The sequence below is a fragment of the Paroedura picta genome, chromosome 2, assembly GCF_049243985.1.
Source record: "Paroedura picta isolate Pp20150507F chromosome 2, Ppicta_v3.0, whole genome shotgun sequence".
Lineage (NCBI taxonomy): Eukaryota > Metazoa > Chordata > Lepidosauria > Squamata > Gekkonidae > Paroedura > Paroedura picta.
In genome coordinates, this window is record NC_135370.1 from 86262775 (window position 1) to 86276464 (window position 13690).

The window sequence follows — 13690 nt, forward strand, 5'->3', positions numbered from 1 at the left end:
AGCACTATAGTGGGAGGTCCACTATAATCCATCATCTAGTCCCTTTTCTTGCAGCTACACAGAAGCTCCATGGTACTACTCTGGACTTCTCCCAACACCATTTTATAAGCCAAAATGCCCCAAGGGGAGTTCTCCTGTTTTGGTCTTGCACTTGCATGGAATATAAGTAACTCCTCTCAGGGCTATTTTGGCCTGGGAAAAGAGCACAAAGGGGAGGTGGGAGCTCCTTCGCCCCTCACACATTAAGCTGTTGTGCAGCTTCAGGGAGAGCAAGTTATTTATTGAACTCAACATTTCATCCAAGTTATTTATGAAGATTTTAAACAACGGAGCACTCAGTGTGAAACCGCACTGGATGCCATTGTGCAGTAACAACCCACTGAACAACAGAAATTTCTTGTCTCTTACTAATTGCGTACAGGGCTACATAAATTGTCTGTGACTTGACAACACTTTCCACCCCCCACCTCTTGTTGCCCTGGCTAAAAATCTATATTTCTTATATTCATACATGCAAAATGCCATATTGACTTGCTGAAAGAATGAAATCTTAATATGGAGTAGAAACTGTGGCTCAGTGGTAGGGTATCTGCTTAACATGCAGAAGGCCCCAGGTTCAATATTTCCAGTTAAGCAGTCCAGGCAGCAGGTGAAGTGAAAGATCTCTGCTGAGAACCTGGAGAGCATTGCCATTCTGAGCAGACAATGCTGATTTTGGTGGACCAGTGGTCTGATTTGGTATAAGGGAACTCATGTGTTCAATATGTAGGATGATGATTAATTGAAAGCTTCTTTAAAAATTATTTTTAAAATTTTTTTTCTGAAAATTTGTGACAGCATTTTAGCATTTTTTAAAAATGTGATGAGCATTTCCCCCTCCCTTTCCCTTCTCCCTGCTGCACTTATTACTTTCATTTATTTATTCCCATTGTCTTTTCTTTAATAGACCCTCAGGTTTCATGGTCTGTTGAGAAAGTTTTAAATGTTCTGTTTACCTGTAATTTGAGATGTACAAAGGAGAGCAAATAGTGGAAGCAATCAACAAAGATTATATACAGACCATTATCAGGAAGACAGACTTTTCTAAGGGCTGGAGAAGAAGGCAGAATTGGGGAAAGATTGATCAAGACTAATATATAATCGAATGGGGGATGTGCAGAGAGCATTTCATTTCTCTCTCACTTTCCCCTTAAAAGCTTCATTTCACCCATCAGCCAGCCTACCTTTATCGGTCTTGAGCTTTCATTCCATCCTTCTCCCAGCAGCCTCTCCCAGGAAAACTATGCAATTCCCAATTGCATGGTGCCCATTGACCTGGACCTATTTGCATTGGAGGGGGGGAGGGGGGAACCTGCAAGGACTTGTGAGGGTTTTTTCTCTTTGTCCTATATTTCCTCTTTCATCCATCCTAGCAACTCTGATGTCCTCACCTTTCCCTGCTTCCATTCCTGGGAAGTAGAAGGTCAAGCTTAAGTTGAGATAGGGCAATGGCTCAGTGGGTAGAGTTCCTGCTTTACTTTAAGAATGTCTCTGAGCCCTGAGCCCTCAAATTCAGTATATCTATCACAGCTGCTTTGTGTCCAAACTGACAAAAAATAGAACACACTATTAAGTTCCCAGGAAAGGGGCCTACACTGGTTAAGAAGCCTACAATAATGTAAGGGAAAAAGAAATTATGTAAAGCAGGGAATTTAAATTTGAAATCTTAAAGGACTTCACAGGAAGTGAAACACAAAAAAGAGCAAAATGTGAAGGAGGACCCAGATGTGACATCACAATATATTGTTACTTTACTTTTGACCTTGAAATGATGCAATTAGACATGACCTCACAAAGTGACATCAAATCATTGCTGAGCTCTTCTGTTACCAGGTACTGTTCCCCTGACTTTCAGGAATTTCTCAAATCAGAGCTTGCAACCATAATTTAACCCCCCCCCTGAGTTAGCTTGAACATTTTGCTCCCTTGGGTGGCCCTTGAAGGTAGCAGCTGAAGCCTGTTGAACAGGAGGGAGGGAGCTTAGGCTGCTGCCTGGGGTGGGGTGGGGTTTTAATGGGGTCTGTTATTTTAGGGGATTTTATTGTGAAAGATGACTGTTACCTGCCACAAGCCACTATGTGGCAGTGGCGGAATACAAATTGAATAATAAATGAACAAACATAGGCACTGAAGATGTGGAAGACACAGTCGATCATAAAGTTACTTAATCTCATTGGCTTCAATGACATTTTTGTCCAGCTATGATCTAGATAGTATTTTTTTTTTCTTTTAAGCATATAGAGATTCTTCCTCTGAGTTGGATCATATTAACATTTTCTTCTAAGAAAGAGGGGACAATTGTCAATCATTTGCTCTATCCATTGCAGGTTTTACTGGTGAAATGATTAAAGCTGGGGGAGACATTCTGCTACACAGCTCCAGACCCTCTTAACACTCATATGGCACATTCCATCAACATGGAAGAAAGCCATCATAGTGCTTATCCTGAAGAAAGGTGATAACCGAGAATGTAAGAATTACCATGGCATCATCCTCTTGTCAGTTATTAGCAAACTGTTCATGAAGACCATACAATCAAGGCTACAGAAACATCATGAACAGACTAGTAGAGAAGAGCAAGCTGGATTTAGGCCACATCAGGGCTGTATTGATTAAATATTCACCATCCGTCAACTAGCAGAGGTGCAGAAAGAGAACTGTCATTGTCTTTATTGACTTCAAATCTGCTTTTGACTGTGTCCACTAGCCTTTTCTATGAAAGGTAGTAGAAACTGATAATGTGCCCCCCAAAATAATCACACTGCTCAAAATAGCATATGATGGTTTAACCAGTCAAGTATGGATTCAAAATGAGCCATTAGAGGAGTTCACCATTCAGACTGGAGTGCACCAAGGAGATGTTGCCTCTCCCCTACTGTTTAACTTTGTAGTTGATACCATTATGAGAAAAGTATTCAAGAACAGATGTGGAGTTCAATATGGCCAAAACAACTTCCTGACAGATCTGATATTTGCAGATGACAGTGCCATATTTGCCAATGCAGAGGCTACTAGCATCTTCTATGACATTGCCTACATTGCCCAATCTTACAGCTTAAAAATAAATGTGGACAAAACCAAAGTCATATCCACGGATGGATCACCGACAAATGTATACCACAATAGATCCCAAATTGAGCAAGTCAAAGAATTGAAATACTTAGGCTCTTTGGTGCAAGAAAAGATAATGTCATTGACCACTGAAGCCTGCAATCTGATTGGCCAAGCAACACTCAAATGGTGCCTCTGGAAGAAGATGAACATTTCTCTCAAGACCAAAGTTAGTGTCTTTCAGACACTAATCCTGCCAATTTTCCTGTATGGATCAGAAACATGGACTTTACTAAAACCTGACATAAATAAACTTGAGACCATCCAAATGTGATATCTGTGGCAGATTCTGGGTGTCTCTCTATGTGATCATAATTGAAACAAGACAATTAGGATAAAATGTGACAACCAGCAGCAAATTAAAGAACAAATCTAAAAGCACAGACTGCAATGGTTTGGCCATGTCTGCAGAATGAGCACCAGCAGACTGCCTCATAAACTCCTCTGGGGAGTACAACCAACTGAATGGAAGATCCAGTGACTGGCGCCAAAGAAAACATGTCTTAAACAGATCGAGGAAGACCTTAGAAACCAGCAACTGACTATCCATATGGCCAAAACTACTGCCACCAATTTCCAAGAGTGGAAACATATTATTAACAAGGCAAAAAATCCAGCGGCACCTACAGCAGTGTATTGGCTGAGAGGTCAACCTGTTCCACCAATCACCAGCTAAAGGATAGATAGAAAGAAATAGTAGACTATAGAAAAGCATATACCATACATTTTTAAAATATGGTTTAATTCAAACCAAATTCAGTATATCTATTTTTACTGATTCCTGTGGTTGAGTTTGATTATAGTACTTAATGAAGTGGACCACCTTCCATGCCTTCGTCTTTCTAGTAAAAGTTATAATTTACAACATCCTTTATTTTTCACTAGTGTGTATATGTTCATGTGAGAGAGAATCTAGTACTATCCAGGTGGCAGTCCTGTGTACAACTTCAGAATGCAGATAAGGGTTCATATGACTGAATGCTCCTCCACTAAAATTCTCCATAGAAATCTAGAATATCAAAGGCCAGATATTCTAGCATGATTGTTGTGGAGGGAATTTTTTAAATGGTAGAGAATTCATTCATATGTGCAGTTTGAAGTGGTACAGAATGGGCTTATGTTTACTATCTCAGTGAGAACTAAGCAGAGGAGAAAGGTGGCAAGATTGTCTCTCTTGACTTCTCAAGCAAGAACTGGTCTAAAAATCTTATGTGTGAAAATACTTTAACCCACATAAAAATGCTGATGTTCTGATTTCTTGACATTTTCCTAAATTGCTGTTTCCATTATCTATTTATTTATATTTGCATGCAATAGTAGGATTGGGTTTGTAGCTAGCTTGATTTTGTGTAAAGCCGTATATTTCAGGGAAGTCCTAGACTCACCCTGAATCACTGAGTTTCAGAAGAAAAGAAATATTTCAGCTTTAAAGGTTTTTTCAGCTGTGGGAAAGAATCAAAAGAGATCCTTAAGGCAAGAATTTGGACCTGGGTAGTAGGATCTATGATGCTTTTCTTCACAGAGCAGATGCCAAGATGTTGCGAATTGTTAGACAAGGCTTATCCTGTGTGATTCTTTAACTGGAAATAGGCAAGTTATGCTGACTGATTGTTGTTGCTGCTGACTGAAGTTGCTCATGCTCCTTCTGATCTTCTTCAGTGGTCAATGCAAAAGGAGAGTGGTGGCACTGCTGTTTACCCTTGACCAATGTTGATCCTTGGGGTCCTGGATCAACCTCTGGAAAATGCCCAACCTCTCATGACTCACACCATATCACTTATTGCTTTTGAAAGCTTTGTCAGTTTCAAAGGAGGTTTGTTATGTGGCATGTGGGGGTATTTTGACAGGGTACCTCTCCTATTGCCCATTTGGGTGCATAGAACTACTTTTGGTCTTTGGCTTCCAACCATTAACATTATTAATCAAAATCCCTCGGTTTGTTACTCCTGTCCCCCCCCCCAACAAAAGGAATTAATCTTACTCCCCCCCCTCAAAAAAAGGAATCATTTCTATTCAAAATCTTTGGTCTTTAGAAGAAGTAAGTTGTCATAATTATTTTGGAAAAGGTGCTGAAAAAATCATAGGTTATATTTAAACTAAGGAATTCCAATAGTATTCTACTGCTTTCTACAGGTAGCACGTACTGCAAATTAAAATTGCATGTGACCAAAGGACTGCTTCGTCTCTTTTGAGAAATCAAATACAGAAGGGCAATAAAAAAGCTGCATAAGAACTGAATCAATATTACCTAAATGCTGGGTTACAGGTATTATAATAAAAAATATCTGTTTGCTTCCTTTCGCAAACATCACACCCATTTGATCCCTCCTCATCTTCCATCTCCTCCCCTGTGATGGCATGAGTTGCATCAATGGGCAATATATAAAGGAAAGGTTTTGAACAGCCTCTGTCCTCCTTTCTTTGCTACCATGGGACTAAGGCTACCCAGCCTATTGATACTATGGGTGGCCCTTTGTTATGCTGGTGAACTTAAAAGAGGTAAGAATTTTAGAAGAGGTGTTAGGGGAAACCTGGGGAACATTGGCTTTTGTAGTGCATTCCAGTACATTATGAGTGAAAACATTTAGTTGTTAAGCTAATCAAAAGGGATTTTGGGGATATGGTGAATTCTGCATGAAGTTTTGCTACTATTAATGAATAAAAGTTTTGTTGTGAATAATTACAATAAAGTGTATAGAGATTTAGTGGATCCTGCCTCAGCATATTTGTGACAGGCTGAGGAAAGGAAAGATCTGTATTAGATTAGCTTGGTGACCCATTCAGACCAGTAATTTTGATCATGAAGTTATTAATGATCCAGTACTGAGGATCTTTAAATGGATCAGGACATTCTTTTGGAAAGAAAGATAAATGGCATTATCATTTTTCAGTATTCTTGAACCTGAAGTGCATTTGGTGGAGGTATGTTGGCTTATTTTTCTCTGTGAGTGGTTTACCTTGGAATGCTTCAACAATATTACACAGTCTATATTAATGGATTAATAAATAGGAGCCATAGACATTACTCAGTTGACATATTGTTGCACAGGGCATCAACCATCCTCTCAAATATGCCTGTCTTTTATTGATTTATAGCAAAGATCATGCTGCACTTGCAATCCCAGTCTAGAAATTCTACACATCTTTATGAAGTGTAAATATACACGTTGCTTGCAATACTATAATACAAGTCTAAAATGATGAACATTTGAAACAGGTGGTTGTCACTTTCTTTTTCAAAGGTTCTCCATTTTATAAGCATTAATCCCTTGTTTCCTTCCTCTATGATTTCACTCAGTGTTTATTTTGTCCTCATTCTTCATCACTTCAGGAAGAGATCCTAATCATGGCCACTATGTCTGCAGTACCTGGGGGAACAACCACTTCAAAACTTTTGATGGTGATTTCTACCAGTTTCCTGGCCTCTGTGATTACAACTTTGCTTCTGACTGCCAAGAATCTTACAAGGAGTTCTCTGTCCACATCCAGCGTCAACTTAATGACCAAAACCACCCTGGTATCCATAATATTCTTGTCACATTGAAAGATGTTGCAATCTACTTCAATAACAAAATGGTTGTCGTGGATGGGCAAATGTAAGGATTTTTTAAATATATTACTGATCCTCTAAGCCATGCAAGATCTATGAATTATTGTCTCTCAGGATTTTCACTTTTGGCATTAGAGATCACCACATTCATTGTTTTGTTGGGTAGTTTTAATTTGCTTAGATAAATAAAACATTATAATGACTGTTGCAGAAATTGTAGTTTACCCAAGGCTAACATGCAAGCCTGCGGCCAGAATGGAGCTTTTGCATAGGTCTTCTTTACATCCAACCTTGCCACTGGACCGCATCAGATTTCCATTGATCCTTTTCTGATTGTTCAACCGATCTAAGAGGCACCTAATTTAAGATTTTCTGGTCCAGACCCTGTTGCCCTTGCTTTCTCCTTCTTTCACTTCAGATATTGGCTGTTTTCAGATGCAGTTAGGGATTTTATCACTTGCTTAGGAACAACTACTGGTTTATCCCTGTTCATGCAGGGTAAAAAACAAAGAGAGAGAAGGCATTCAACTGCAGTGATACTAGCAGGGGCAAATGACCCATTTAGTCAGTGGAGAGTCTGGTTCCGATTCACCTTTATCAGCTGAATTTGTTTTCCCATTTTCTTGTCCACCTGAGATAGATTATATCTACACAAATAGTCTTGAAGATATAATTTGCAAGGTAGAGGACATTCTTCAATGGATTATGGCATTATAAACCCATGCCAACTGTTAAGTAATTGGTTTAAGGAGACATGCTACTTCTCAGTGTGAATGTTAATATTTTCCTTTTCCTGTAATGTGACCTCTTCCCTTATTCTTAGGTTGACTATTTGCTCTGCAGCATAAACTCTGGTGTGATTAGTAAAATCCTGCTTTGGAAAAAATTGCTCATTTTGAACAGAGAAAACTTGGTATAAAGGAATTTTACTTATAAAAATATGCTGGGTCTCACTTTGTCAAGCTTTGATTTTCTGACAATCCCAGTCATTTTAAGGAGTGTGGGTTTAAGGCAACAAAAGCTGTAGTCCATATAAGTATAATGCTTCTATATCCGTTCTGATACTCAGATATCTAGTATATATCTGCAGGGAGGTTAGAGTCCCAATTTTCTTTATGCAAAGCATTTATGTGATTGTGTTTTTCCTGTTGCCATAGAAGATTTCGGTTTTGTCCTTTGTCAGACATAATGGTGCAGTATAAGCCTTCAATAAGTACACAAGGAAGGGAGGAGAAAGGATGAAGGCCAGATATAGTGAACTTAAATAACTGTAATAAGCAATGACACTGTAGATTTAAAATACAACTGCCTCTTTCATTCACAAGTAAATTTTAACCCTTTTCTTGCCTGGATAAACTTTCAAATTTGAAAAACTGAGAACAACCTATCTATTTTATACAGATGTACAGATTACTAAAAATCAGCTACGAACAATGTCATTCTTCATGAATAGTTTTATCTTGCATATTGTAGAGCAGATGTTGATATGCAGGCTATAAAACAGTTACAAACCAAAGATGAGCTTCACCTACAGTAGAGTCTAACAATAACTTTGTGTTAACTTCCTTCTCTGCAGTGTAAGGACACCCTACTATAGTTCTGGTATCCATATCAAAAAGAATAATATATACACTGAGATCCATACCAGAGAAGGGATAGATCTACTGTGGAATGGAGAAGATGCCTTGATGGTAAGGATGGTACTTGGTTTCTATTTTAATGCTTTGATATAGGCTTTATAACTTCAGCCCAACATTCTTAAGACACCAATTGCTTCCCTGTGTCTCATCATACTGATTAAGGTGGACTATGAGTGCACCTCTACATAGCAAGAGACAGTGAGGAAGTATTCATAGTATCAGAGTTGGAAGGGACCTCCAGGGTCATCTAGTCCAACCCTCAGCAGAATACAGGAAATTCACAACTACCTGCCCACTTACAGTGACTCCAATTCCATGCCCATATGATACTTCCCCCACCAAAAAAATCCCCAAATCCCTGGCCAGTCTAGCCTGGAGGAAATTTGTTTACAATCTGCCTAAATCAGTATTTCTGTGAGGTGGCTAGCTAGCCTCTGCTTAAAAACTTCCAAGGAAGGAGAACCCACCACCTCCCAAGGAAGCCTGTTCCACTGAAGAACCACTTTAACTGTGAGGAACTTCTTCCAGATGTTTAGTTGAAATTTCTTTTGAATTAATTTCATCCCATTGGTTCTGGTCCATCCCTCTGGGGCAACAGAAAATTCTCTGTGGCTGTTGTATAACTGAGGGGCTGAGTAGTAGAAGTTGAGCTTCAGCCAATTCCAGAGAGAGTTAAAAACTTTTCTATGGTTCTGGCCTGGATAGCTAGGAATACTCTAGCACTAAGGTTTGATACCACTACAATATAGTTTTTTCTGTACTATGTTCTGGAAAGGTGTATTTCCAAACACTTCAGCAAATAAATCTGCTCTGCTCAGAAAGTTCATTAACTTACATATTTGCTGTATTTCAAATCCACCCCTTTTATGACACTTCTTTATGACAATTTGTTTTTCCACTTTGTCTTCAAAGAGAGAGAGAGCTCACAGCTCAATGATTGAGTGTATGTGATGCATGCATAAGTTTCCAGTGTGCCAGATTCAGTTCCTAGAGTCTCCAGTCAAGGGGTCTTAAGGTTTAACTATACACTGCATTTTACTTACACCCTCCTTTATTCTCCCTGGTTTGCAGAATCATTTGTGTGTTAGCATTTCCATTCTGGGGATTTAATTCCCTGGTATACCTAGGTCTGATTTGGATTAGAACTATGGTGTATAGGGAAAGGATGCTTAAGAATTCCACATTTACTATTTTCCCAACCAGAAACAGCCAGTCTGTGTGTACTGATAATATATCCCTAAGATGCCCCCACTAAACACTAGCTCTTTGCTCAGTGGGAGATTCCTAGATGTATATCATCAGTACACATAGAGTCCTCAGGAGGGCAAAGATTGGTTCTTGGGACTGTTGCAGGAAAAACGTGCGTGGAAAGACTGTTTCCTGTGTGCCGTGGTGTTCATCCAAATTGGCCCTAACTGTGCCTGAGAATTTAGTTCACAACTGTGTAGGCCTAGGGAGAATACCAGGAAAACAAAATATGCAGTTACATATTGGAGTATGAATGCTAGTCTGAGCAGCATGTAGTGGATTGAATGGACTGATCTTTATATGCAGTATAAACCACTTCATGCCTTTGCCATCACAACTGAGATGTTCTTTCTGGTTTTGCTTTCTCAATGTAGCTTGAGCTTGATGCCCGGTTTAACAATAAAACGTGTGGTCTTTGTGGCGATTACAATGGCCAGCCAATCTATAACGAGTTTCTCTCCAATGGTGAGTAGAACAGCAGTAGAGAGATCAGATTTGTGGAATACAAAATACAGAAATGGCAGTGAAGCATTAGCATTCAGTGCTGGGCTACTGGAATGGATGCACACTTTAAATAAAATATATAGCCCTAGGAGATTTATCCACAAGTGAATTCTATATTAATAAAATATTCTTCTTTTTGAAGAGTGTCTATAGAAACTAGTCTTCTATTTCCATGGTTAGATAGGCTTAAGGGTCAGATATGACAGTCTCCTCTCATATGTCCCTATGGTTCTCAAGCTGCCATCTACTGCCATCCACAGAAGGTGGCCTGCCAGGCATCAACCACAGCTAATCCTTTATTAACTCCCACTTTGTGGAGCTGGCTCCCCAAGGGGGTGAGGGAAGTACTATCATTAGAAATCTTCAAGGCCATTTTATTTACTATGGCTTTTAATGAAGTACCAACAGTTGGCATCTTTTGAGGAAAGGGAGTGACTGAGGTGTTATGCTATTAAATTGTAATGTTTTAATTGTAAATTGCCTTGAGCTGTGAGAAAAGAGTGATATAAATAGTATTTAAATAAATCAATACAATAACATATAAACAGCAGAATTATTAATGTAGTGAAAATACGTTGCTTCTGACCAAACCTCATTATCATTTTAAATATATAAACCAAATGGGATTAGTTTAAAGCTTGAATAGGACTGAGTAATGCTCAGGAAGTGAATGTACCATGTAATTCTGTCTGATGGTTTCAGTTCTAGTTAGTGAGTGTAAAACCAGGGGGTTGTGCCTTCAAGTTAACTGGAATAAAATGGCATGAATATTTTTCAGTAGTCCTCTGGATGAACTACCTTTTATGGCCTGTGTTAAGCAGATTCTTTTTTTCTGTCCATTTAACAGGATTCAGACATTTAAAAGCAAGAGCAGAGGAACATTCTTGCTCATGTGCTTATTTGTGTAAATAAACCTTTGCCGCACCATTCACTCTTTTTCACAGGCTTGAAATACGATGCAATCACATTTGGAAACCTACAGAAGATTAATAAGCCTAATGAAGAATGTGAAGACCCTGATGAGACACAGACTGTTGATCCTTGCAACCAGCATGTGAGTCATTAAAAACAGCATGGAACCCTCATCTGTATACACTTAAAGTATAGGGTATCAATCTCTGGTGGAGGACAATAAGTACGAGTGCAATGTGAGCTTTACAGTGTTCCCAATTAATGCTCTGAAAAGAAGATCAAGAACTAGGAACTTGCACAGCTTCTTGAATTTCTCCCCTGTTTTGTGTGGCTTTGGGAGGAAGGGGAGGGAAATAAGCATATTTTACATGTGCACTAAGAAAATACACCCAGTACTTCAAAGACCTCCATGATGTAGTGCTCTTATTTGCATGACGAGGACTAAAGGACAGGCTGTTAGACTTCATATACAGTAGAAACAGTTTGGGTACTGTAATATCATAACAAACTTGCAGTCCAAATGCTATGAAAACATGTCCAGAATGTTTCATTATAGGGTCCTAAAACCATACATCCTTCCAAGAGGTACTACTTGGTACCATCAGCTGATACTGAAGTCAGTATCTTAATTCTTTCAGACCCTTGAATCTACTACTTGCATACACCTTTTTAACCATCAGTGTTTGTGACTGTTGCTTCAGTAGCCACTTGGAAAACGATTACACAAGATGTTGAGGAGATCTGTTAACCTGTGTTTCCTGTTCTGCCTAGCGGGAAGAGTGTGAGGCGTTGCTGACTAGTCCGGCTTTTACGGACTGTCAGTCCCGCCTGAATCTGGAACAGTATATTCAAGCATGCATGCAGGACAAGTGTGCTTGCCAACAAGCTGAGGACTCCTTCTGCCTCTGCAGCACCATCTCAGAATTCTCACGCCAGTGTTCACATTCAGGTGGCAAGCCTCAGAACTGGAGGTCATCACAGTTTTGTCGTAAGTATTGTCCTGGTTTCTGTGGAGCTAACTGTTTCATACAAGGTGCATTTGTCAAACACCGGGAGAAGTAGTCCTGGGATCTGCTCCTGTGTCCTTATATAACAACTAATAGGAGTTTTTTGATGACTGGGTGATGGAAGAATGTCATTGAAATATTGATTTCTGCTTGAAGAAGCAAAAAGGGAACTGAAAATGAGAAAATAAGGCCTAGGAAACTTATGTGCTTAATTCTCATGCTTGGGCCCTGCCTATCTGAGGGACTGCTTGTCTCCTTATACAGGGCACTTTGCTCTGCAGGTGCTAATCTACTGGAGGTCCCTGGCCATATAGAAGCACGTCTGGCATTTTTGGTCCTGGCCCTGACCTGGTTGAATGAGCTCCCAGGAGAGCGGAAGGCCCTGACGGAGTTATCACAGTTCTGCAGAGCCTGCATAATGGAGCTCTTCCACCAGGTCTTTGGTTGAGATCAGAGTCAGGAACAACAGGGGACCCTCCTCAGGCTACGCAGTAACATCCAGCATATCCCACACTGGCAGGTGGACAACTGCAGGGATGGGGGGGAGTGACTATACCACCAATCTTGTTTTATCTTCCTTTTTAGCTGTGCTCTGTTCTATTATGGGATGGGGTTTTTATCATGTTTTATGCGGGATTTATATTGTACCACATCACGAGTCACCAGAGAGTGGTGGGCTAAAAATATAAGAGATAAAATAAATGAATGAATAAATAAAATAATTAAAGAGAATTATAATTTCAGTTGTCTTTCCTTAGGTTGCAGCCTGATTATAAATGTTCACAAATATTTACAGTATATTTTCCCCCAGTGAAAGTCCCAGTCTTTTACCAGACATTCCTCAAATCTGATACTTTTTGACATTAGTTAAAACTTTTCTGAAAATGCTTTTTTTTCATTAAAAATGGTTTATTCACTTTTCAAAAAATCAACTGCGCACAAGCAATGAGTAGTCTATTCTCTGTTTAACAGTGTTTTATTAATGTTAGGCTATATGTCTCGTTAGTGCAATTATCTTATTTTTCCACTGGGGAGTATATATGTCCTCGGAATGCAGAATTTGCTTCTAACTTGTTCTCACTTCTTGTTCATTCTGTAAGCTAAATCTTGTCCTGGAAATATGATCTATATGGAAAGTGGCTCACCCTGTATGGACTCCTGTTCCCATCTGGAGATCAGTAGCCTATGTGAAGAGCACTACATGGATGGGTGCTTTTGCCCTGAAGGTACATGTTTCAGTGTTGTACCATGGATGTAAAGATGTACTTGTAAAGCCTAGGATTAGATCCCTTGTCAGCTGGGTGGCCATCGCACATTAACTAGCTTACATCTCAGCCTTACTTATCGTGAATTAAGATGTATGCTTTGTTGTTTTTTTGCAGGCACAGTATATGATGATATTACTGGTAAAGGCTGTGTGGCAACAAACCAATGTTCCTGCAAACTTCATGGGAATTTATTTTCACCTGGGCAAAACATCACCAATGAGTGCGAAAGCTGGTAAGGAATTCAACTCCCTGTGCAGTGTTTTTAAGAGTAATTTTGGGGCTAGCCATCTAGTGTAAAGTTGTCATTTTACAGTCGAACTGGGAAACTTAAAAGATGAATACCTTGTTGATTAAGTCTTTGTGTAAAGATTCAGTTTCTTCACATCCAAAATTCACTGAGACTTCAGTAAT

The 13690-nt window shown here is 39.4% G+C and overlaps 1 protein-coding gene across 1 annotated transcript in view; it reads left to right on the plus strand.

Annotated features, from left to right (window-relative positions):
* The first annotated feature begins 5569 nt into the window (after window positions 1–5569).
* The window catches only part of LOC143828921 (mucin-2-like), a 77900-nt gene continuing 69779 nt past the window's right edge, over window positions 5570–13690 (plus strand). Inside the window, exons 1-8 of the mRNA XM_077319080.1 lie at window positions 5570–5649; window positions 6482–6746; window positions 8277–8391; window positions 9963–10053; window positions 11037–11146; window positions 11776–11992; window positions 13112–13237; window positions 13394–13511. Of these exons, the coding sequence (XP_077175195.1) occupies window positions 5580–5649; window positions 6482–6746; window positions 8277–8391; window positions 9963–10053; window positions 11037–11146; window positions 11776–11992; window positions 13112–13237; window positions 13394–13511 (1112 nt within the window). The 5' untranslated portion in view covers window positions 5570–5579. The remainder of the gene's footprint in view (window positions 5650–6481; window positions 6747–8276; window positions 8392–9962; window positions 10054–11036; window positions 11147–11775; window positions 11993–13111; window positions 13238–13393; window positions 13512–13690) is intronic.